General features: G+C 32.4%; 3 protein-coding genes across 3 annotated transcripts; 2 read left to right on the plus strand and 1 right to left on the minus strand.

Annotated features, from left to right (window-relative positions):
* Window positions 1-210: 210 nt before the first annotated feature.
* Window positions 211-1406, minus strand: LOC141691401 (protein FAR1-RELATED SEQUENCE 5-like). Its single transcript, XM_074496142.1, has 2 exons — window positions 1132-1406; window positions 211-991 (listed from the first exon to the last, which is right to left on the minus strand). The coding sequence occupies exons 1-2, from the start codon at window positions 1404-1406 to the stop codon at window positions 211-213; spliced, it is 1056 nt and encodes a 351-aa protein (XP_074352243.1).
* Window positions 1407-10000: 8594 nt separating this feature from the next.
* Window positions 10001-12065, plus strand: LOC141689202 (psoralen synthase-like). The gene is made up of 2 exons (XM_074493410.1): window positions 10001-10998; window positions 11352-12065. The coding sequence occupies exons 1-2, from the start codon at window positions 10108-10110 to the stop codon at window positions 11958-11960; spliced, it is 1500 nt and encodes a 499-aa protein (XP_074349511.1). The 5' UTR covers window positions 10001-10107; the 3' UTR covers window positions 11961-12065.
* Window positions 12066-13319: 1254 nt separating this feature from the next.
* On the plus strand, window positions 13320-15196 carry LOC141689170 (psoralen synthase-like). Its single transcript, XM_074493360.1, has 2 exons — window positions 13320-14281; window positions 14425-15196. Exons 1-2 carry the CDS (start codon window positions 13376-13378, stop codon window positions 15037-15039), a joined length of 1521 nt encoding a protein of 506 aa, XP_074349461.1. The 5' UTR covers window positions 13320-13375; the 3' UTR covers window positions 15040-15196.
* Window positions 15197-26413: the final 11217 nt, after the last annotated feature.

The raw sequence follows: 26413 nt of genomic DNA on the forward strand, positions 1-26413 counted from the left end.
GTGGTAGATTATTAAAGCAATGGAGCATAAAATAATTATGTCCTACGACTATTATCTCCAAAATGATTCAAGTATGAGCACGAATACCTGCAAAGAATGTGTCTCTCAAATACACCTTCACCCAATGACGTCTTTTTTCATACATCGTTTCAATCCATTTCCAAGACTTCATCATATTTTTTTGAGTCTCAGACAACTGCTCCTGGTTAATTAGCTTGTATTTCTCACATAACGTAATTCAAAACTTCTCGGACTCTTCAACAAATTTAGATTTTTACACCAATTATTGTAATCTTCATTGAAAGTGGGGTATGCGCACTGTAGTGAACGAAGGTGTTCACACTCATGAAGACCAAGATGCCATTTACAGTACCGATGATGTGTATGTGGAAACATTCTAGCAATAACATTACAGATTGCAGAGTCCTGGTCAGTAATGATAGCTCCAGGAGCTTGGTTCCACATGCACTTTAGCCACTGGTCGAATAACCAAATAAATGTTTCTTCTTTTTCGTCTGAAAGCAATGCACAACCTAGTAAAATAGACTGTCTATGCTGGTTAACACCCGTGAAAGGTGCAAATGGCATTGAGAAATTATTTGTCTTGTAAGTGACAACAAAGACTATTACATCACAAAATTTTATGTAAGATTTTCTTGCTCTAGAATCACACCAAAAGATACTTCTACAACTTTGTGTTTCATCAAGTTGAATGGCATAGTAAAATTCTGAATCTCTTACTTTCCGCTCCAAAATTTTTTGTATCACAATCATGCACTCCTTACCAATGTTGTTCTTCCTTTTAATTTTCAAATAATCTGAACATTGTTGAGGTGTGATAATATCTATACCACTACTATTTGTACAATTAATAATCTGAGATATTTTTGCAGGTCCAACTCCACAACTACGATAATTGTCCATTAGTTTCTTGCAAACAGGTGCTTGATGAGACTTATTATGGGACCGCAATTTCTTTTTCTTGTTCGGACTGTTCAGTAGGTCGTGTGAATGAATATTACTAAATTTCTTGATCTCCCAAGACCCACATTTATTTAAAATAATTTCCATAGAAGCTTGGGAGCCACATCGACTTTCTCGTCGACGTTTTACATCCTTCTCATTGTTCACCTCTTTTTTTTAAACCCTCTGTTGCACACAAAAGTCCTTCTTGTAATAACATCTTTTTTTCTAGACTTGTATGTACAATATCTTCGAATCGCAAATCCGTCTGTCAAAACAAAATGATTGTAAAAATTGTATGCTTCATCACGAGTTTGAAATTCTAAACCCACATGAGGTACATGCGATGCTTTTGTACTAGATTCAATGTTAAAATCATTATCATGAATATCCTGTAAATCATCTGATAATGGATCATCTGATATTTGATGATCATCCGTCATAACTCTCTAAATTATTGTTGATATTGTATATATAGATGCACGTAGGGGAGATAAGAATAGTGTGTATAAGAATACTAGGAGAGATCTAGGTTTTTATTTTTACAGGCTGTTTGTTTTTAATTGCAACGCAGAGTTTGGTGTTGTTTTGACCTGACTGCTTATATCAGGTGTATCTTATATTCCTTTTTCTCCTATTATTCCTTTTTCTCATATTATATATCCCTCTATACAGTAAAAGATGACGACATTTATAAGGCCCCAGCAAAGTCACAGGTTGGGAAGCCTGGAAACTTTTAGAAGTCCAACAATGAGGATATTATTTAAGTATATATTATTATTGTATGATTTACATGATGTCAATCACGCAACTCCAAATTTACACAGATATTAACAGGAATATAAGTTAAAACTATTGCAGGAGATACGCACGGTCCATCACACAATGTGAGAGATGGATTGATTCCGTCGCCTTCGATCTGCCTCTCCATCCCTGCCTCTACATTTTAAGTTTCCAATCTCCGAACCGCGTTGTGGGAAGAAAGAGAGCTAAGAGAACACAAATAACAAGGGTTTCGACAAACAGCGTAAAATGGGACGGGGCTAAAAGAATGGGATGGGGTAATTTTGTCTTACACACGTAATAAAATGTCTCAGCAATTTTGAGGAGAATAAATTGTCTCGGGAATATGTCCTCTTATAATACTCCCTCCATTTGTCTTGTTTGTTTTCACTAATATATGATCAAATTTATCAAGTTTTGACCGATAAGTATGAAAATTTTATGTATTATTTTTAAAAAATAAAAAATATATTTGAAAAAGAATTAGATATATTTTCTAACAATACTAGTTTTAAAAATTATTTAATTATATTTTATGCGTAATTTACGGTCAAAATTTAAATAATTTGATTGTTGACTAGTCAAAACAGGACATATAATATAAGATCGAGGGAGTACTATCTTAAATCCCGTGCGATGAACAGGTTTCCGTTAATATTTAATTTTTTATTTGTCATATTATAATTGTAAAATATTTATATAAATATATAAAAATTATAAATTTATAATTAAAATTATAGAATAATTTATGATCGTAGATTTAGTAGAATAAGTATATTATGTCCAGTAATTTAATAATTTAGTGGTTTAGCGGATATGTAACACTATATATTTATTTTTTAATAGTAGGATAAATTGTAGTCGTAATTTAGTAAGATATGTAGACTATGTTCACTAGTTTAACGAATATATAACACTATTTATTTATATAAATTTAATAAGTAAAATTAGGGGATAACCGTTGAACCAAATTATATTATATTCCGTTATTATAATATAATATAGATAATAATAATAGATAAATAATCGATAGATGAGCTCAATTTATATACAAAACTTTCTAAGGTTATGTAAAATGTTTTTCAGATATGTTCTTTATCATGAAATAACATGTTTTTCGGTGGATGCCTTGTAAATTGTAATGTACCAGCTGGATTAATTGAAGGGATCGCTGACAGTGTCAATGCTTGAGGCTAACTATTACCTTGCGGAATTATCCAAATCAGGTGATGTGTAATATGTGGGATATGGATACGATGTTAGAGCATCTCCAATTATAATAGGTAAAATGGTTAGCTAAATTATCATTATCTAAAATTTTGTTGAATCAGTAACGTCATTTGCTCTATAAAGTCATTTACTCCCGTGGCATTAGTTATATTGATTAGCTAAATTTAACAATATATGTTATACGTATTTTCAAATTATTTCATATATATGAAAATTTCACATATTAAAATAAATTTAAATATTTAATTAAATACAAGTAAAAATAAATTATTTATTTAATGAAAAAATATTAAATATATATTTATATAATTATAATAAGACACTTATATTATAAGTGTTAAAAAATATATACTTATATGTATAATAAAATTTTGTATTTATATTTATATTATATTAGATAAGATTTATTAATATTTTTATAAATATGTAATGTTTTTTAAAATAATTAATAAAATTGGTCAATAAAAAATCATATTTTAACGCTTAATATAACATAAATTTAAAATATTAAATATGAAATAAAAAATTTAACACACATGTATATACATATATAATATAAATGTAATATGAATATATGTTTGTATTGATGTGCAAAGTTATGTTAAAATATGGTAGAAAGTTGGCTGACGTGGATATTTTAGCTAATGGCTATATGATCACAGTTATAGAAGAGATACTGGATATTTAATGGTTGATTGAAGTAATATATTTTTTATCTAATATGTATATAACTATGTCACCTAGACTTTATAGCTAACATGTGGTGATGGTTGGAGATGTTCGCGATTTTTGGAATATTTTAAAAGCTTAGTGGGGGATTTGTAGCACAACTCTACAAAAAGATGAGGGACTTTTATAAAATGATGATTATTTTGATAATTTATTTGGAAAACCCGTTGATCAAACATGGAAAGAATACAAGGATAAATAGAAAAGATATGATAAATGTTCAATATTACATATTTAAATCAAAGAATATAGCTTCAACACATTTTTATGAAATATAAATTTACAGTTTTTATAATATTATTTTCAATTTTTGTAATCTTTACTAGTAAAGAATGTTCTAAACGGACTTTAAGTTATCTCTCAAATGTCACACTAGTCTTCGGTTAATCAAAACTTTATATTTATTTAATTTGCATTCGTTTGTCACTTTAATATCATATAATATACATATCTCTTTATTGAAATGTATTTAAAAAATTAGTAACTTAATTCTTATTTTTTTCGTTTTTTTCTTTTAGCTTGACACACATTTCATATTTAAGTAATATTAATCATAAAATCAATTTTTTGTCACAAAACGTTATGATAGAGTTGCAAATGAATAGAACCGAGTCGAGTTCTGTCCGAGCCGAGCCGAGCCGAGCATAATTTTATTTAAAAGGAGCCGAGACGAGTTTAAAAACCGAGCCGAAAAAATGTTCACGATCGGCTCGTTTATAAACGATCTGAACCGAGCCGAACACGAGTTTGCTCACGAACAACTGAGCCGAACTCGAGCCGAGCCGAGTTGTCCACTAATAGTTCGCATATATTTTTTTAATAGACCAAACATAAGGTATAATTTATAATTTTATAAGTTATATGGAGATCATATACTAATTTCATCTTACAATTATATACGCGCACTCACACTCTACACGTGTTTCTTAATTCATATAATTTTATCAATTTATTTCACAATTCGAGTTTTAACAACAAAATCATTTTTATTTTAAATTATTTAAACATTTATAACTTTAGAAATCGTACATTACTTTTGAATTGTTGATGTTGATGTCGATTGTTAAATATTTAGTAATTTATGATATTTCAGTTAAATTGATTTATATTTGGAAAAGACATATAAAATAAAATAAAGGAAGTAAGCCCCTTTAAGTGGTTGAAAAATATAATTATTAAAAATTAATTTAAATTTTTTAAAAAATATTATAATGTTATAATTTATTTTAACAACTCACTATCTTAATTTATTCGAAATCGTAATTTTGGTCGATTTTATCATATATTCCTCAAATAAAACTGTGAGGTGAAATTTAGGGTTAAGTTTAATTAGAAATTGTTTGTTAAAGTACTGATATGTATGAAATTAATTAAATTATTTATTGTTAAAATATGTATAATTTTTTTAAAAAATTAATCATTTTACTTTAAAATTAGTATTAAATTTTAATTAAAAAATATAAAATATTTATACAAGTGATTAATAAATATTTATTATATGTTATATATAAAGATTTTATCTGAGCCGAGTTACCGAGTTCGAGCTGAATCCGAGCCGAGTCCGAGCTAAACGAGCCGAATATACAAAAAACTCAACTTGGCTCGACTCGTTAAATTATCCGAGCTTATTTTTTTGTTCGTGGTCGGCTCTTTTAAAAAAACGAGCCGAGCCGAGCCGAGTTCACTTAAACGAGTCGATCCCGAGTTTTGTTCACGAACAGCTCTTTTCATTTGCAGCTCTTTACGAGGCTCCCCGGTCCCAAATAATAACACACAAGCGGGTCCAAATCGCCCAACACTAAAATTGATTAATTCAAATTTATTTAACTCAAATTATAAAAATATACAAATTTATTCTTTATTTACACACTCCTCCCTAGTTTCACTACGTTACGCAACTCAAGTCAAAACCTAACATTATCTATTATATTTATTATATGGGAACATGGGTTTTGAGCCTATTTAGTAAATTACTCATATGCCCTTTAATTATATTAATGTCAAAAAAATACATTGAATTGGAGTTGAAACCATGACCACATGGAGTGAATGATTTAATGTCACATCTACAACCATTGTACCAACACAATATGTGATACATTTCTAAAAATCATTAACTACTTTTGTAAATAGCTCACCTATTATATTAACTTTAAAACACTCTAATTTTGATAATATAATATATATATTATCTAAAAAATATATGAATATGCAATGATTAAAATTCAAATTATATGAAGAATACTTTACACAAATATCATATTTTTAATTACTATCCATATTTTATTTTACATGAATTATATATACATTAGATCGACTATTTTAATTGGCATTCGTTAAACATATTACTATGTTAGAAAAGAATTCTTAAAATAATATCATAAGTAATTTATATATCATATTCTAATTTAGATCCATTATCAAAGTTGATAATCAAAAATAAATACAAAAACTTTTATATTCTAAAATTCAAACAAAATAATCTGATTAGATGAAATACCATGAATTTTAAGTGTAGATCGTCTTATAGAACATCACATATATCGTCATTGTATCCACCATCCCGGTTATGAATATGATCACCACGCTTTAAAAGCGATCTAATATGAGAAATTTAGTGAAATATTATCATATATGAATGAGATATGGTATGAGTGAGGAATGATAAGTAACTTTAAAGTTATCAAAGTTGAAATAGAGGCGGCCAAAAGAAATATAATGTACATATATGAAGATGAGCGAATTTAAAATATATTAAGGCGGTAGTATGTAGACCAGGATCGAGTGACCGAAATGAGGACGTAAGAGACCTTTGAAATAAGTTGGAGTAAATATAAGGTCGAAAGATCGATAAAAGTGATAGTAAATCTATTGAAAATATCGTAATTAAGATTTAAAGTAGTTAAAAATGTGAGACTTGTGAAAAATATCGTCCTTGTACTTTCAGCGTCGTTAAGACATAAAAAAACTTCTCTTGACCTACTAAAAAGTTATATGGGATTGTCATTAAGAGGTTTCATTATGAAATTTATAATCTCAAAATTTGCATTTAACTAGGCATTAAATTATTATTTTACAAATCTAACTTAGAAGCAAATATTTAGACTAAATCAAATTTTAATCAACTAAATACAAAAATACAATGATTCAAAAATTTTATAATAATCTAATATTTTTTTCATATATTGTAGGGGTGTGACTGAAATTACAAAATAAAATTTATGAATAATTTCATGTAGACTTAGTTGATGAGATGTACACTTAATCAGCAATGCTCGTACAATAATATTTAAAATATATTTTATTATCATGTAATGATAATATCGGCAACTTCTTATAATATATATAAATGGGTTATTATAAGAATTTACAATCTTTTATGTATAAAAATAAAAAAATACTCGATAGTTATTTTAGAGTTACCAATATATATTACATACCGAATAATCCATCTTTTAAGGTGGTGAAATGCTAATTAATTGCTACCAATGACTGAACTAAGATATGTGAAGTGGATTGTTACAAAAATGAACCAATTTTATCACCACATTTGAAGAAATAAAAAAATTTAACGTGCTCCGTGCTTAGCACGAGTTATCATGCTAGTTTAGAATAATTATTTAACATCTTTTAATATTCGTTCGTTCATACCCTTCTTTTCATTAGTAGCAGTTTGATAATATATATATATATATATAAAATAATAAATAATTTTATTCTCGTATTATTGTATTTTGCATTATTTAGAGTAGTTATTTAACATCTTTTAATATTTTATTCAGGAAATATTCATAACTTGGAAGAATTTAAGGAAAATAGCTGATTTTGCAATTTAAATTAGACAAAAATTCGAGTTTACAGGGATATACGGGTTGTATATACTGCTTGGGACCAATCTCGAATTTCTGAAATTGAATTTGGACGCTCAATTTTTTATTTAATATGAAAGTGGTCTTTAAATATAGAATGGCCTTTAAATAGTGAAGAACATTTGAAAATCTTATTTAGTTATGTGAACCTATTTGTAATTCATTGAGTATATAAAAATACATCATTTTATGTTATAAGTTGGTTTGGATTAGAAAAATTAATGAGACATGCGTATAATTTTAGAGTAGAGATATTATTAGGATTTAGAATGAACTTTAGATTGGAGCCATGAATTTTCATGATGTGACGGGATTGATGATCACAGAGTTTTATCTAAATTTTTTCTTTGATCTTATTAGTTAAATTATATTTATTTGATTCATTGGTTGTTTTACTTGATTTATTATTAGCGAATAGTCCTATTTACTTTGTAGGGCAATTTCATTTACAATGATATGATTAATTATGATTAACTTTAACGGAAATGCTAGTTATTCAAAATTAAAATCTCAAAAGAGTTCTTAAATATCAAATGACAGCTTTGATTGGTCATGATAGAATTAAATAAGTCGAATCCCTAATACATTCACATTAATCTCACTAATTAAAATAACTTAAATTATCATATCATGTCCCATCATTTTGATACTATTTTTTTCCTAATTTTGTATCTAGCACTACTTTAATTCTAATTATTACGTTGAAATCATGCCAGATTATAGTGTATATTTAATAAACAGTAAATATAGTTAAATTTTGATTAAGTAATGATTAATAAAATAACAATTTTATCAAATAATGTTAGTCATGCATATGTAGATAGAAAAATCAATTTAGTCAATGGTCAATGTTCAGTCGCTATTACATTGGTCGTGTATACACAAATCGCAATATTGGCGACGGCAATAGCAATATTGATGCAGGGTCTCGAACAATTGACGTGTCTTTGCCGTATAGATACAAACACTTCATACTTGTTATACATTACAAGAGTTTTGAAGCTATTGCTTTCTTACTACAACATCAAATTCATCGATTTCATAAACTAAAATGGAATACATGAAAGGTCAGCTGAGAATATAGATCACTGGCTCTCTCCGACCCAGAGAAAAATAAAAGGGATGAATAGAACATGGTTGTCTGGTCCAAAGATGATTACACATAAATTAGGATTTATCCGTTGTATATTATCTTCCAATAAGTAATTATTTTTTATATAAATTTGAGATTAAACAAATTTAGAGCAAAAACTTATTGAATATACAATTATAAATTGGGTTATTACTCTACACATAAAATTAAAAGAAATTTTAAAAAACTAATTTTTAATGTTTGTTTGCGATTTTACACTTTTTTGAAAATAATTGTAAAAATACGGTTTATAACAAAAAACCAGTGTTCTAAAAATCGGTCGATTAACTAATTAATCGGAGTTCGGGTGGGGTCCGTCTCAATTAGCCGTTAATCGGGTCAAAGTACGTTTTTTTTTAAAAAACGGTCAAAAGTCGAGCAGTTCGAGAAAAATCAATTGAATCGGGTTAAAAATCGGTCGAATCGGTCAAAGTTTTAAAATAATAAAAAAAAATATTTTTTAAGAAAATTATAGTTTTTTACTATAATTAATATTTAACATTTAATAATTAATAATAATATATTAATATATTGACTCTTTTACATACATAGGCAATCTTATATTCTTATTATCCCTAAATCATGTACACAAATCCATATTTGAATTACTCTCAAATCTCAACACTTAACCCGTTTACTCAATCGATTCACAATCTTAATGTATTCTAAATTTATCAACAATGATTACATCTTTCATATTTGTATTATTTTGTCATACCCTCACGCGATTTATTTTAAATCTTAGGGTTTGAACTAGTAAGTAGTAGTTTTCTAAATATGAAAATCTTGAATTAATGATATGTATTTTTATTTTTATAAATCTTATGAAAGGTCAATTAAATATAATTATTTATTAAATAAATTGGTTCCGATTAATCACTGAAAGGACCGAAAAATCCCGATTTCCACTTTTTAGAACACTGCAAAAAACAAACAAATATACAACTTCTTTTACATCTTCTGAAAAATTGGCTGATTTTTTTATTGCATTCGAGATTGTACCGGGTTACATCGGGTTGAAAAATTGTATTTTTGTAAAAATATTGAAAAACCATATTTTTGTAAATAAAAACTTAAAATTAAAATCATATTTTTACAAAAAAAAATAATATAAAAACGTATTTGTTCAAAAAACCTTTAAAATTAAAACCCCTGGAATTAAACTCTATTGTGATTTCCTTAGAAGATTGTATCAAAATGTTATGAGCGTAAAAAAAAGACATTATGAGCCGAATAGTCCCTTTTTTTGCTAAAAAGCCGAATAGTCCCTTGATTAAGTCCCCCGTATACAAAAGCTCAGATAGTATTCAATTATTATTTGGAAGTTGGTTTTCTATTATTAGAACAAACGAAGAACATCTAAAATCTAAGTAAGGATCATAGAACCAAATTGCAGAAGTTATGATACTCTTGCAACCACCCTTATTTCTGTCAATATGTTCTTTACTTTTTGTTGTCGTTTTTCTGTATTTATGGTTTTCAACCAGCAAAAATCTGCCACCGTCTCCTCGAAAGTTACCTATAATTGGTAATCTTCATCAGGTTAACCAAGACCCGCACGTAGCACTAAGATCTTTGGCTCAAAGATATGGTCCTGTCATGCAACTTCACTTTGGAAGTGTACCTGTTCTTGTTGTGTCTTCAGCTGATGCAGCTAAGGAGATTATGAAGACTCATGATCTTGCTTTCGCAAACAGGCCTGACTCGAGTATCTGGAGTAGAATTTTCTATAATGGCAAGGACGTGGCGTTTGCTCCTTATACTGAATATTGGAGACAGGTGAAAAGTATTTGTGTTCTTCAGCTCCTGAGTAACAAAAGAGTTCGATCATTTCACAACGTTAGAGAAGAAGAAGTTGGGCTTTTGGTCGAGAATATCAGAGATTCAGGTTCTGAAACAGTGAATTTGAGTGATTTGTTTTACACACTTCTCAGTAATGTTGTGTCTAGGATTGCCCTAGGAAAGAAATATACTAATACTAATGAAGGCGGTGAAGAAAATTCATTTAGGGAACTGTTTCAGAATATTGCTCAGTTAATAGGTTATTTCAGTTTTAGTGATTATATTCCGTGGCTATACTGGATTGATTCTTTAAGCGGTTTGAAGGGGAGGGTTGAGAAAGCAGCTAATGAGATTGATGCTTTTCTAGAAGGTGTTATTAGAGATCACAGTATTGCATTAAAAAACGGTGCTTCAAGCGATGACCTCTTAAACACTTTGCTTGAGATTCAGAAACAGGATAGCAATTCCGCCTTTTCTATTGATAATGATTCCATTAAAGGAATTATTCTGGTAAGTACAGAAACTCTGTCTGGCTTAATATTGGTTGATCATTTCATAGTTTTAATAAATTTCTTGAATAAAGATATATAGGTTCATGTTTCATGTTGAACTATGTTTATCCTACAATGTTTGCGAACTAACTATAAGGGGGTCACAAATAGCCAGCTTGTAGTTTGTAGTCCATATCGATTTTTATTGTAACAAACACAAATATACATGTTTCATCACAAATGAAATTCATCATACATACGAGGATATATCATTGATTTATCACTTGGACTCCCCTCAAACAATTACAACCATTTATAGCATGTTACTTTATGATAACTTGGTCATTTGACAATGTCATATCTATTTTGTAGAACATGTACTTTGATGGGACTGATTCAACATCTGCAGTATTAGAGTGGACTATGGCAGCATTGATTAAACATCCAGACATCATGTGTAAATTGAAGAATGAGGTGAGAGAGGTAGGAAGAGGAAAATCAAGAATAACCGGGGATGATTTGGAGAAAATGCACTACTTGAGAGCTGTGTTTAAGGAAAGCATGCGATTTTATACTCCAGTTCCGCTACTAGTTGCTAGAGAAGCAATGCAGGATGTGAAGGTAATGGGATACGACATAAAATCTGGAACACAAATACTGATCAATGCCTGGGCAATTGCAACAGACCCTGCTGTATGGGATAACCCAGAGGAATTTATCCCAGAGAGATTCTTGAATAATCCTATTGATTATAAAGGTCTTCATTTTGAGTTCATTCCATTTGGAGCAGGACGGAGGGGCTGCCCGGGAATCCAATATGCCATGGCCATCAATGAGCTTGCATTAGCAAATTTAGTGCACATATTTGATTTTGCATTGCCTGATGGACAGAGATTCGAAGATCTGGATATGGCTTCTGAAACGGGAATGACTGTGCATAAAAAATCATCTCTGTTGGTGATTGCAACGCCACGAATCTAGTTCACTACATTGTCTAAAAGAAATCCAAAATGTTACTGTTTATTAATGTCTAAGTTATGTATGGCAATGTAAATTTGTATTACTCAAATGAACTGTTGATCTGTAGTACCGTGGCAGTGAGTTCTAATAATGTAATCAGGTCATCTGTTGCCGATTTGTTACCTATAATAGCTTGTACCGGAAACTGACCTAAAGATTGCAAAATAGCAACAACTCAAAACTTGTTGCAGTGTCAATTTTTGGGTGGAGAGTACTTGGATAGTCAGAATGTTAAGAAGTTTGTTGTTCTTTGATTATGGGAGACCTGAAATTTATTTTAGAAATTATAAAAGCAATCACTGCTTCTGTGTTTGCTTTATCCACTTGCCAAAGTAAGTAACTATTGTGTTTCTTGTCTTGTGGGGTGCTGAGGCATTCAAATAAAGAGCTGGATATTCCACGAGAAGAAACAGCAATTGTTTCTGTCGTTGACAACAACTGAACAAGTGATCAGCACCCGCCTTTGAAAAGTCTTGGCACGCCAAAGTGTTAGGTAATTTGTCGAAAGGCATCCAGACTATTACAAATTTGATAAACTGAATCTTCGACACTGCACAGCGATAACATCACAAGGATAAGATCGATCGAACTGCACCTTTGTGGGGAAAACCTCATATCTTCCTTGTTCGAAGTTTTATACTATACATTGTTTGCAGACAATCTTACTTGATACACATTCTTCTGTATTTTAACTTGCGAAGATCCTTTGTTTATCATCCCCCAGTGTCCGTATCCGAGTAAGAACAATGTCCAAAACTCTATATAAAATTATTTTGAGTGCAGTGTAGATAATTCAGTCAATTCATCAGAAGTGCTATCGTGCTTACACAAAGCGCTAAATAATTTGCGACAACAATATCGATTTAAAGTTTTTCTTTTCTATAGTCCCTTGAATATACTATGCATGGCACTAGCAATCTGTAAACTGAGACTAATGTTGATCTATTATTGTAAAAAATCTTCCACCTTCTCCTCGAAAAGTTACCTATCATTGGGAACCTTCATCAGGTTAACCGAAACCAGCACATCGTAGCACTTGGATATTTGGCTATGGCAGTGATGTAGAGTGGCTATCTTATAGCATAGAACTTTATTGCTTCATTGCTTCTCATAAAATATATCAATGATGTAGAGACGGTACAGAATTGTAAGTGTAAAATTTATATAAGAACAAGATATATAGTTGCTTTCAACAAACTATATTTTGTAACATCGCACATTAAGAGGTAGGCATTGTGAGGTCATATGATGACATCTTGCTTAGATCAGCAAGTTTGTTCCTCTATATAAGAGGATGTTCTCTCTCTGTAAAATACATAAACAATACATCAGAGAACACTGCAGCACATAAGCTATATTTAAAACCAAATTGTTTTATGATGATGGAGCAACAATCTCTGTTTCTCTCTTTATGTTCGTTCATCTCTGTCTTAGTTTTCCTGTATAAATGGTTGTCAACCAGCAAAACAACCGTAAAAAATCCGCCACCTTCTCCTCGAAAGTTACCTATTATAGGAAACCTTCATCAGGTTAACCAAGACCCGCACATTGCACTTCAATCTTTGGCCAAGAAATATGGTCCGGTCATGCAACTTCACTTTGGAAGTGTACCTGTTCTTGTTATCTCTTCAGCTGATGCAGCTAAGGAGATTATGAAGACCCGTGATCTTGCTTTCGCTAACAGGCCTGATTCAAGTATCTGGAGTAAAATCTTCTATAACGGTAAGGACGTGTCTTTTGCTCCTTATTCTGAATATTGGAAACAGGTCAAAAGTATTTGTGTTACTCAGCTCCTGAGTAACAAAAAAATTCGTTCATTTCAAAATGTTAGAGACGAAGAAGTTGCCATTTTAGTTGAAACTATTAAAAATTCCAATTCAAAAACAATAAATTTGAGTGAGTTGTTCTCCGCACATCTCGGTAATGTTGTGTCTCGCGTTGTCCTGGGAAGGAAATATGCTATTACTACTGATGGTGGTGAAGAAAAATCATTTCGGGAATTGTTTCAGAATATAGCTCAGTTGTTAGGTCAGTTCAGTTTTGGTGATTATATACCATGGTTATACTGGGTTGATTCTTTAAACGGTCTGAAGGGAAGAATGGAAAAAGCATTTAACGAAGCTGATGCGTTTCTCGAAGGTGTAGTTAGAGATCACAGTATTGCAATGGATAACGGGTATTCAAGCGATGACCTTTTATACAGTTTGCTTGAGATTCAGAAGATACAGGACACTAATTCTCCTCTCTATATAGATAATGAGTCTATTAAAGGCCTTATCTTGGTAAGTACACAAACCCTCTTTAGCTTGAGCTTATCTAATGATCATTTTATAGTCTAATAATTTTTCTAACCGATGTTAAATGAGTGATGTCTATTGACCTTTCTCTAGTACATGTCTGAATACGTTGTTTGACAATGTTGCAGAATATGTTCTTTGATGGAACTGATTCGACATCTATAGTACTAGAGTGGACAATGGCAGCACTCTTACAAAATCCAAAAATCATGTCGAAACTGCAAAATGAGGTGAGAGAGATAGGAAGGGGAAAACCAAGTATATCCGGGGATGATTTAGAGAACATGCACTACTTGAAAGCTGTGATTAAGGAGACTGTGCGGATTTACACTCCTCTTCCACTACTAGTTGCTAGAGAAGCAATGCAGGATGTAAAAGTTATGGGATACGACATTAAAACCGGGACACAAGTACTGATTAATGCTTGGGCAATTGCGAAAGACCCTAAAGTGTGGGATAATCCAGAGGCATTCATGCCTGAGAGATTCTTGGACAGTCCTATTGATTTTAAAGGTCTACATTTTGAGTTAGTTCCATTTGGGGCAGGGCGGAGGGGCTGCCCTGGAATTCAATATGCCATGGCAATCAATGAGCTCACATTGGCAAACTTAGTGCACATATTTGATTTTGCATTGCCTGATGGAAAGAAATTCGAAGATCTGGACATGGCTGCTCAGCCTGAGTCTGGGATGACTCTTCATAAAAAATCTCCTTTGTTGGTGATTGCAACGCCACGTGTCTAATTACCACTATTTTATGTACAAATAAAGTTTAATTTTAGTGTTTGTTGATGTTAACCTATTTATCGCAATTGTGATTTGTATTTGTATTATGATTTGTAATGATGAGGTTTGAATGTTTGATTGTCAGGATAATAATATGTTTGAAATATTTTTATAATTATAATTATAATTTAATATATTAAATAAAATTGAAAATTTATACACTTATATTTTACATTTTATTGTAAAAATTGTGAAATATTAGTTTACACTTTTTTTAAAAAAAAAATAGAAATTAGTTATATGTATAGTAGAACATCAATAAATAAATATTCGATAAATGAATAATTTCATCAAATAAATATTTTTTTCGGTCCCAACATTATAGAGACGATGTATTTTTTATCTCGATAAATAAATAATCTCAAATAATGGATAAAATATTTTGGTCACAAAGATATTTATTTATCGAGGTTTAAATGTAATACAATAAAGTTAAATTAAAAAATATACCAAGAATAAAAAAATTGATATTTAAATTTTAAAAATGTCAAATTTCATGCAAAAGTATAGTAACAATCAAAATAATTAAGTTTTGCCAATATTATTTACAATTTCTATAAATAATGTCTAAATAATATATTTAATTTCAAATATATATGTGTCAGTAAACAAAATCTTTAATAGTTTAATTCCTTTATTTTTGTTTCGAGCTTGAGTTGAGATTTGTTCAAAGTTAATGAAATTAGCTTTAAGTTTGTCAGAAAAAAAAATTATTTGCCTATTTGCGTGCCATACAAAACTTGTTCATGCAAAGAGCTGTACAAGAATGAAAGAAAGGGCAAATTGGTTCACACAAAGATTGTAAAGACGAAAAAAAGGGCAAGCAAGCTAGTTCACACAAAGGCCGCAAAGACGAAAACAAAGGCTAACATGACATTTCTATTTTTAACAAGTAATAGGGGCGGTTGGTGATTCCTTAAAAAATGTAATTTATAATTTAAAGTCGAAAAGTATTTTATAAATGATATGAACATCTTAACTTATAAATTATTTAAGTGTTTAGAAGTTTAAGTTATTTATAATGTTGTTAAAATGTTTGGTAATCATAACTTATAAGTGATATTTATTTTTTAAAATAAATCAAGATTTTAATATCTTGACAAAAAAAAGATTTTAATATAATAATTGAATACATGAAAAAAAAATCACCTATCTCTATATTATATTTTTAAAATTAACTTTATTCCATGTATTATGTTCGACTATGCAATTAATATTGACACATAAATGAGATGGAGGGAATACAAGCTAAGTTATCTTTTAAAAAAATTTGAAGTTAAAAATTTAAAAAGTAAAAAAATATATTAAATACAAATAACTGAATAAAAACATATCGCATGTGAATTAGAATAAAAATTTAATAATTTAATTAGATACAAGTTAAATTAATGTAATTAAATTTTGAGACGAGAAAGATAGCTAAGGTGTTAACAAATCATTTCAGCTAGAACGGGAATGGTGAATGTACACTTCCCCCACTTTCAACTTATGGCCATAAAACAGTAAAATATGATCATTCCATAATTTACCCAAACACTCGACTACAAGTATAATCCTGGTTTTTCATCATTTAAGTGGAAAATGATCTCTGCCAAACAGCCATATAATATCATTCTCAAGGAATGTAGTTCTAGTAACCAAATCCGTAAGCAATTCATTTGTCAATAATAATGGCCCATAAGCCCACTTGTAATAACTTATATTAGAATATTGAAACGATTAAGAAAGTATAGAATTTGGGGAAGAAAACAAAAAATCACAGGGAAGATAAGAATTACTGTATATTCATTTTCCAAGATATCCAATTTTAGAGTCTTATTTAGCTAACTGCTCTAATCTAACCAAATGTTATCCTTTCCCGCCCAAATAAGGAAGAACTATCTCTCGACACTAACTTGATTACAGCTGTTTTATTATCATGACTGTGATAAATGCCCCCCCCCCTAAATCCAGCTTGTCCTCAAGCTTTAAACCAAGATGCTTCTAGACATCCAAACCCCTTCATCGCACCAACCAGTGTACCACTTGCTTAACACATCGAATGATACTTCTTCTCTGCAACACTTCTTCAGGCTCCAAGGCCACAATATCATCTTTTATTGGTAATTTCCCGGGAGTAATAGTTGATAATATATGTAGCTCCTAGAGCGACCAAATCCGGACTCCTAATTTCCTCCAGTCCTGCGCACTACTGGTCCAGACTAGTCTAGTCCCGCAAACCTGACCTTGTGAAGCACATGCTCAAGCACGGGACATTTGTCATTCATCAAATTCATCAATCATGAGCACAGTCAGGGCACGTGTCAGGAGATCCTTAAAACATTACTCAACCACTCTCATCCTGACACGTGCAAAGTATCTGCCCCGTCCAGGTGTCCTCCGCTCCTAGAACCAACAGCTACGATTCAAATGTATCAACCCCAAAACCCTATCATTGGGCTATACATAGCCCCAGAAGGTAGGTTTTGTGGTCAATCACTCTCTCACACTCATATACACACACAACCACCTTACATTCCTTTATATCTTCATCTTCCCCAAAAACGAGTTCTTACTCTCACAGCGGAGGCGCCGCGGGACACAAACCCCCCTTCCGGTGTTGTTTGGTAGAAACCCCACGACAACTACACCTCCACAGCAGCGAAGGATTCAGGCACGGCGTCAAAAGAGCAGCCCCGCCACAAGGAGTTATCATTTGGCGCTAGAAGGAGGGGCTCTCCATCCGTGGGTCTCGGTGCCCTTGGATTCACCTTCATCAGCAAGCTTTTGAAAGAGTCAATTTCTTTAATTTGTAAGAGCATCTCTAACGGGATGCATCTCTTAGCTAAAAAGTCTATGTGGCAGTATCATATACATATTAGCTAAAAAAAGTACTCCTCCAACCCTGACACCTATCAGCAATATTTTTAAATATCTTCTTTCTGGTCTTTTGTTGATCATGTAGCCATTAGATAAAAGATCCACGCTTTCTGCCTAATTTAAACATCTCTCTACCTAATTTAAACCTAAACTCATTGATGCATACATATATTTATATTATTTAAAACATATATTTTAAAACTCTTATTTTATATTTAATATATGTAACTTTAATACTTATTTTAAAAATTCTAATATTATATCATAATAAACTATGCTTCACTTATAATTTCTATATATTTGTAAGTAATGTTTCTATATATTAGTTTTATTATACTTATAATTGTAATAATTTTTTAATTTTATAATATTTACTTTAAAATATTTACATAAATATAAAAAAAAATATCGCCATTAAATATTTTTGATTTAAATAAATGTTTTATTTTCAATTGTATTGAATATAATTAGCTTAAATTTATTTTAATTGTATTTATTTAAAGTTAAAAATAAAATAATATTCTGAATATACCTAATGAATATAACTAATATTACTGGAGTATAAACCCTTACCGGTTCAACAAAATTTTAGCTAATTATATTTTAGCTAACAAATTTACCTAATACCTTTGGAGATGCTCTAAGAACCCAAGCAACCAAACCCTCTCATAAATATGAATGTTGTTTATTTAAGCCACGTTTGTGTGTGCTCTCTATATTAGGCCACGTTTGTGTGAGCCCTGTTCCGTTGATTTAAGCCACATTTATGTGTGCTATTGATAGTTTTGATTATTTTTTATTTTCCGTTTTTGCTCTAGTTTGTATATTGCCTTTGTGTCCTAAAACACAGCTGCACTCATTATACCATATTATTAACTAGTTCCAAGAGATTGCTTGAACTAGTCCCAAGAGATTGTTTAAACCAGTCACAGAAAGCTGTTTGTTATTGTTCTGGATAGTTTTTGCAATTTTCAAAAAGCAACCTTAGATCGATATTGTTAGTTGAAAATTTTTGTTAGTTGTTGTTGGTACTTTTGAGATAATGGCAAGAGCAGGAAAGCATACTTCTGGGAGACCCTCCACTAGTACTCAGGTCCAGGAGCCGGACCACTCCCAGGCTCACGACCCGGGAGCCGACCAAGAAATATTCCAGGAGCGACCGTTGCAACACACTCCTGTTATGGGGAGGGTTGTCAACACCCGGGACGCCAGAAGCCTTATTGAGCTGAACCAATACAAGTACACTAACGTCCCGGTGGCTGAGGAGCATATGACCAATCTCACAAGTGATGAGCTGGCAAAGCAATCCGGCTCTACAGGCAGGAGCAAGCCCGGATCCAGGAAGAAACCGAACCTGAGGAAGAACCGGAGGAGTCCGGGGAATCTAAGAGGTCTGTCTTTGACCGAATTGGAGCTAAGGGGAAGAAGAACAAAAAGGATCCGGGCAATAAGAAAGAAACAAAAGCGGTCAAGCAAAAAAGGTTAGAAGTGAAAGACATATGTCATAGCCTATTTGTTTATTCGAGGATTTAACTCAACTCAAATAAGGATGTAACAAGTAAATAGTGGTTCTATCGTCAGAGAGATCTCTCAAAGTAACATATGTCAAAGGATTAAGTAACATTGTTCGTCTACAGACTTGAGGACTTAATTCACTAGAAGAAGCTCAAGAAATTGATCAAGCCTCAGTGATATAAATCAAGATTGTGGATTTAATCAAGTGACAGAGATCTCGTCAGGGTATCAATTGATTACAGGGATTAAATCTGAAGAAAATCAAGACATGAAGAAACATCACAGAAGTTAGTCATTCATGAACCAGACAGTACATCGAGTGTCAACATTGAAGTGGTGAAATGGATTCAGTGATTTTCAGAAGATTGTCAAAAGAGTGGTTGCTGTTCAAGATTATTATTAATTCTCTAATTAATTAATTAAGTCATATGATTTAATTAAGAAAATAAATTATATCTGCAAAGATTAATTTATTGATTAATTAGATTAATTGATTAATTAATTCTGAATTAATATTTTGGTTTTTCAGAATTGATTTTGAATTTAAATTCAAAATTAATTCAGCAAGACAATCTTTTGTATTAGTATGAAAATTGGTATGACAATCAATAGTCATACCGAAAGTCATGCCAGTTCATTTAGGATTGTCTTGCCGAAAGTTCTACCAGTTAAAAGGATTGTCTTGCTGAGCTAAAAGGATTGTCTTGCCAATTAAAAACACAGGATTGAATATAAAGAGCAGCAGCTGTTTGTTTTTCAACAGAGCATTGAATATCAAAAGAAAAACAGAAGAACACAGAACAAAAAAATAGCAGAGAACTTATTGCAATTTCTCAGAACATTTATTTCTAGTATTAATTGTTAAATCTAAACCACTAGAAATACTCCTCTTGTTCTTGTGTAACTATCTAGCGGATCAAAATTCCTAGAACTTAATCTCAAATTACATTTAGCATTTGATCCTTTTTATTTATTTGAGATTAATCCCTTGTAAACGATACCGTTGTTGTGACACCTTTCAAGTTTAATAATAGTTTTATTTAACTTGAATTTTGTTTCACCTTTTTATTCCGCATTTTATTCGATTAAACGGTATTGTTTGTATTCAACCCCCCTTCTACAAACATATTGAGACCTAACAATTGGTATCAGAGCCTTCTGATTAACGAACAAATCAAGATCCTAGACTTTTGTGATTCTTTCACTCCTTGAATTTTTATTTACTCAAAAATTCATAATGACTACATAAAAAGTTGGAACCGTTAAAATTCCACTATTCGATAAAGAAAATTATGTTATGTGGAAGAAGAAGATGCTATTGTTTTTACAAGTTGCAAATCCCAAATATCTGGAAGTGTTAAAGAAGGGTCCAAAAATTCCGATGGTTATTGAACCAGAGGTAATAGAAGATGATGTGGTGATTACCAAAGCTAGAACTTATGTAAAGAATCCTGAGGATTTTTCTCCTGCTGAAAAAGAAGAAGCCTCCCTGGATGCTAGCCTTCAATTAATTTTAGTAGATTCCCTTGATCCCTTGATGAATAGACATGTGATGAACTGTAAAGATTCTAAACACATCTGGGAAACTATTAAGGTGATTAATGAAGGCACAAAGGAAGTTAGGGAGAACAAGTTAGAAATCCTAACCTCTGAGTATGAATACTTTAAATCCAATCCAGGAGAAGGAATCACTGAAGTGTTTGAGAGGTACAATGCATTGATCAACAACCTGAACATTAATGGTAGATACTATTCAATCAGGGAGGTCAACAAAAAGTTCATTTTAACACTGCCAACTCATCTCGAACATAGAATCATTGCCATAAGAGAAGCAAGAGACCTGAGTGAGATTTCTTTGGAAAGGCTCTATGGTGTGTTAAAAACCTATGAGTTGGAGCAGATTCAGCAGAAGGAAGTCTACAGGAAAGGAAGAGTGGTCAGCACGTCTACTGCTCTAGTAGCTGAAGAACAACAACAACAACCACAACAACAACAATAATCTCAACAGTCAGAAAGAATGGTACAGTCTTCCAAGGCTGAAGAAAATGTGGTAGTAGCAGAATTTGATTCTCCTACTACAAATCAATCAGGAGATGATTTTTATTCCTTGGAAGAACTGGAGCAATTGGAAGATGAGTCAATGGCCCTGATTGTCAAGAAATTCTCCAATGTCAGATTCAAGAGGAATCCCAAGTTCAAGTACAAGTCCAACTACAACAGATTCCAGAAAGGTGGATCTTCATCCTCTAACACCAGCAGTGGTGGGTACAAAACAGGGATGGTTGATCGAAGCACCATTCGATGCTTCAACTGCAATGAGTTGGGACACTTTGCCACAGAATGCAGGAAGCCAAAACAAGTTAGGAAGAACTCTTATGATTCTAATCAGAAGAGTAAATCTGAAAGGGCTTACCTGGCAAAGGGAAGAAGCTGGGATGATACTGACAGTGAAGATGAAGAAGTTGGGAATCTTGCTCTCATGGCTAGTCATGGAAACACCTCATCGTCAAGAAAAGTGGTAAAATTTACTGATGCTGAATTAGTTTATCATCTAGGAGGTTCCTTAGATTGTGCTCGTCGTGATAATGAAATGTTAAATCAACAAATCAAAGACCTTGAGAAAGAGGTCAATGAATAAAGACTTGTGCACATTAATCAAGATAAATTAAAAGAACAAGTATCTTTTCTAGAGAATAGAGTTGACTGTTATAGACAACTCGAAACTATTCTCAAAGACAAGATCACCGGTCTTGAGACTAAGGTCAAATCTTACTTTAATTCTTGCTCTAAGGCTAAAGAGTTCTACAATAAGCAAGCTATTAATCAAACATCTGGAGTAGGTTATGATTATAATGTTGCTATTGGAGAATTAGGCATAAACTCCCCTCCTCATGTCTGTGCTAAAGGTAGGGAAGTACCACATGTGCTTAAGGGTGTTGATGAACTCCTCTATAAAAAATTAATTGCTGAACCATTTGATGAGACCTCATTTATTATTCAAGAAAAAATCCGTGCTGAAGATCTTGCTAATGAGAAAGTTATTTCCAAGTCAAATGTGTCAAAGGTTATAGTCAAAGTTGTGAAAGCAACTGAGACTAACTCAGACACACATGAGTTGGATAACAAAAATGCCATGTCTACCATGCATAAGTTGCTTGTTGTTAATCCCTCTCATAAAGCATGTGGTGTTCTTGATTGTATGTCTTGTGCTTTTAATTTGATGTATGCTTATTTTAATGGTAAGCATATTTCTAATGATAAGACTACTCCTCGTCAGCATGTGAATAATAGGAAGCATGATAGGTCTAAGACTGCTAGTCCACCTAAAGCTAGAAAGGAGACATTTGTGCCTAAGCCTAAACAGAAATTTGTCAAGACTGTTTACAAGGTCAAATGTCCAGTCATTGAGAAAGTTGAGAACATTTAAGTTAAGAATGTTGTTTTGCGTGATAAAGGCCAATTTTACAAGTATGCCGGACCCAACCAAGCTTGGGTTCCGAAGAAGGTCTAATCTATTTGTATTGCAGGGCATTAAACAGGTACAACCGGTAGTGTGGATTCTTGACAGCGGATCGTCAAGACATATGACCGGAGATAGAGCCCTGCTATCAAATGTGGTTGAGAAAGCTGGCCCAGTGGTTACCTTTAGAGATAACAGCAAAGGTTTAACAGAGGGATATGGCTGTTTGCTAGCTGGTAATGTTATCATTGAAAATGTGTATGTTGTGCAAGGACTTGAACACAATCTGCTTAGCATTAGTCAGTTCTGTGACAACGACTACAATGTTTTATTCGACAAGCTGAAGTGTCAGATTCTGCACAAGAAAAATGAAAAACCCTCCTTGATGGAAATCCGGAAAGGAAATCTGTTCGTAGCTGACATGAACTCTGGAAGCAATCCTGAAGTCAATTGTTTCTATTCAAAGGCATCGTCAGATGAGAGTTGGCTATGGCACATGAGACTTTCCCATCTCAATTTCAAAATAATGAATTCTCTTGTCAAAAGAGAATTGGTCAGAGGTCTGCCTCAGCTGGAATTCTCCCCAGAAGGACTGTGTGAGGCTTGCCAGAAAGGAAAGTCAAAGAAAGCAAGTCACAAGGGCACTGACACATCCTCCATAACTGGTGTTCTGCAACTATTGCACATGGATTTATTTGGACCAGTTAATGTTCTTTCGATGTCAAAGAAGTGTTACTGTCTTGTGATAGTTGATGACTATTCCAAGTATACGTGGGTTTTATTCCTTCACTCTAAGGATGAAACACCACAAGTTGTGATTGATCATATCAAGTTGATCGAGTTAGATTCTAATGTCCCTGTTAGAGCAATAAGGTCAGATAATGGAACAGAATTCAAGAATTCACTTCTCAATGGATTCTGTACAAACAAAGGGATTACCAGACAATTTTCAGCTCCTAGAACCCCTCAGCAAAATGGAGTGGTAGAAAGGAAGAATCGTACATTGATTAAAGCTGCAAGAACGATGTTAAGTGAATCAGGTCTTCCAATGTACTTTTGGGCTGAAGCTGTCAATACTGCATGTTATACTCAAAATTGAACTCTAATCAACAAAGACTTCATGAAAACTCCTTATGAGATTATAAATGAACAGAAACCTTCTATCAAATACTTTCATATATTTGGTGCCAGATGCTTCGTGCTCAAGGATGGAGATGATCGTCGTGGTAAATTCAAGGCAAAAACATATGAGGGTATTTTTGTTGGATATGGAAGAAGATCATACAGGGTGTATATCATTGATCAACACAAAGTAACTGAAACTGTAAATGTTACATTTGATGACACTAAACTCCCTAGTATCCAAACTGAAGATCCTTCTGAGAAACTGAAGTTTGATGATATGTCAGATTCAGAATCAGAACATGATCAAGAACCTGAGGTTGTTGCTGGTGAAGAATCTGTTAATCATGATAATACTCAAGGTAATGGTGATGGAAACATTGGCAACAATGGAGATACCACTGCTACTGACGAAGAATCATCAAGTCAACCTGACAACAACTCAGGGGGAGATGCTGAAGGATCAACTAGTAGGACACAACATCCCAATGTGTTTCGAGGTGAATCATCAAGATCAAATCTTCCAAGACAGACTGTCTGGAATAAAGCTCATCATTTTGAGTTGATTATTGGTGATCCAGATGTTGGAGTTAGAACTAGACGTGCTCCTCAAAATGAATGTCTATTCTCAGGATTTCTTTCTGAGATGGAACCTAAGAAGATTGAAGAAGCACTGACTGATCCAGATTGGGTGATTGCTATGCAAGATGAACTCAATCAGTTTGAACATCAACAAGTCTGGAAACCGTTACCTAGACCTACTCACAAGAAAGCTGTTGGTACTCGGTGGGTATTCAGGAATAAACTAGATAAAGATGGTGTGGTTACAAGAAACAAAGCAAGACTGGTAGCTAAAGGGTATTCTCAAGCTGAAGGCATTGATTATGATGAAACCTATGCTCCAGTGGCTAGACTAGAGGCCATCAGGATATTTTTGGCATTCGCAGCATTCTCTAACTTTAAAGTTTATCAAATGGATGTCAAGAGTGCCTTTCTGAATGGAAAGCTGGATGAAGAGGTGTATGTAGAACAACCTCCTGGTTTTGAAGATCCGGATCATTTGGATTTTGTCTACTTTCTTTTCAAGGCTATCTATGGACTCAAACAGTCTCCGAGAAAATGGTATGACATTCTCTCTGAATTTCTTATTGAAAATAGCTTTATTAGAGGTGTCATAGACAAAACTCTCTTTTCTAAAAAGCATAAGAATGATACTATATTAGTCCAAGTCTATGTGGATGATATAATATTTGGGTCTACTAATGATAATCTCTGTAAGAGATTTGCTAAGTTAATGCACAGCAAATTTGAAATGAGCATGATGGGAGAGCTGAAGTTCTTTCTTGGATTTCAAGTAAATCAAAGGTTAGATGGAACTTTTATTTGTCAATCCAAGTATCTCAAGGAACTCCTCAAAAAATACAATCTAGAGGATTCTGCATCAGCAAGGACTCTGTCAACTACAGCTGTCAAGCTTGGACCATGTGAAAACTCCATTAAGGTAGATGTCACAAGCTACAGAGGTATGATTGGCTCGTTACTCTATCTTACTGCAAGTAGACCAGATATTATGTATGCTACATGCTTATGTGCAAGGTTCCAAGCGGATCCTAGAGATATTCATCTCGTTGCTGTTAAACGAATCTTGAGATATCTTAAGGGAACACCAAATCTAGGTATTTGGTACCCTAAAGAATCTGGTTTTAACCTTGTTGGATATACAGATTCAGATTACGCAGGAAGTGTTGTTGATAGGAAAAGCACCTCTAGGAGTTGTCAATTCCTAGGTAGCAGACTAGTCTCATGGTACATCAAGAAACAGCAAACAGTTTCCAATTCAACGGCCGAGGCTGAATATATTGCTGCTGGAAGCTGCTGTGCTCAGATCTTGTGGATTAGGAATCAGCTACGGGACTATGGCTCTGTATTGAACAAAATACCTATTCTATGTGACAATACAAGTGCAATAGCCATCACCAACAACCCTGTGCAGCATACAAGGACCAAGCACATTGACATCAGGTATCATTTTATTAGAGAGCACGTCATGAATGGTACTGTTGAACTATTTTTTGTTCCAACAGAAGAATAAATATAAGATATTTTCACTAAACCTCTTGATGAATCCACATTTACCAAATTAGTTGGTAAATTGGGTATGTTGAATAGCTTTAGTGATTAAACTTGTGAATATTTGAAATCTGTTCTTGAATGAATTTACAAATGAATTTTTCATATATGAAAAATTCATTTGCAAATTTATTTTATCATATTTTCCATAATTTCTTGCTTATTTCTATGTAAGTTTTATTAACTTATCTTATTTATTTATTCTACTTGTTAATTTTAATATCTCGGAATATTTTATTTTCTCTA

Source organism: Apium graveolens, chromosome 10, assembly GCF_009905375.1.
Source record: "Apium graveolens cultivar Ventura chromosome 10, ASM990537v1, whole genome shotgun sequence".
Lineage (NCBI taxonomy): Eukaryota > Viridiplantae > Streptophyta > Magnoliopsida > Apiales > Apiaceae > Apium > Apium graveolens.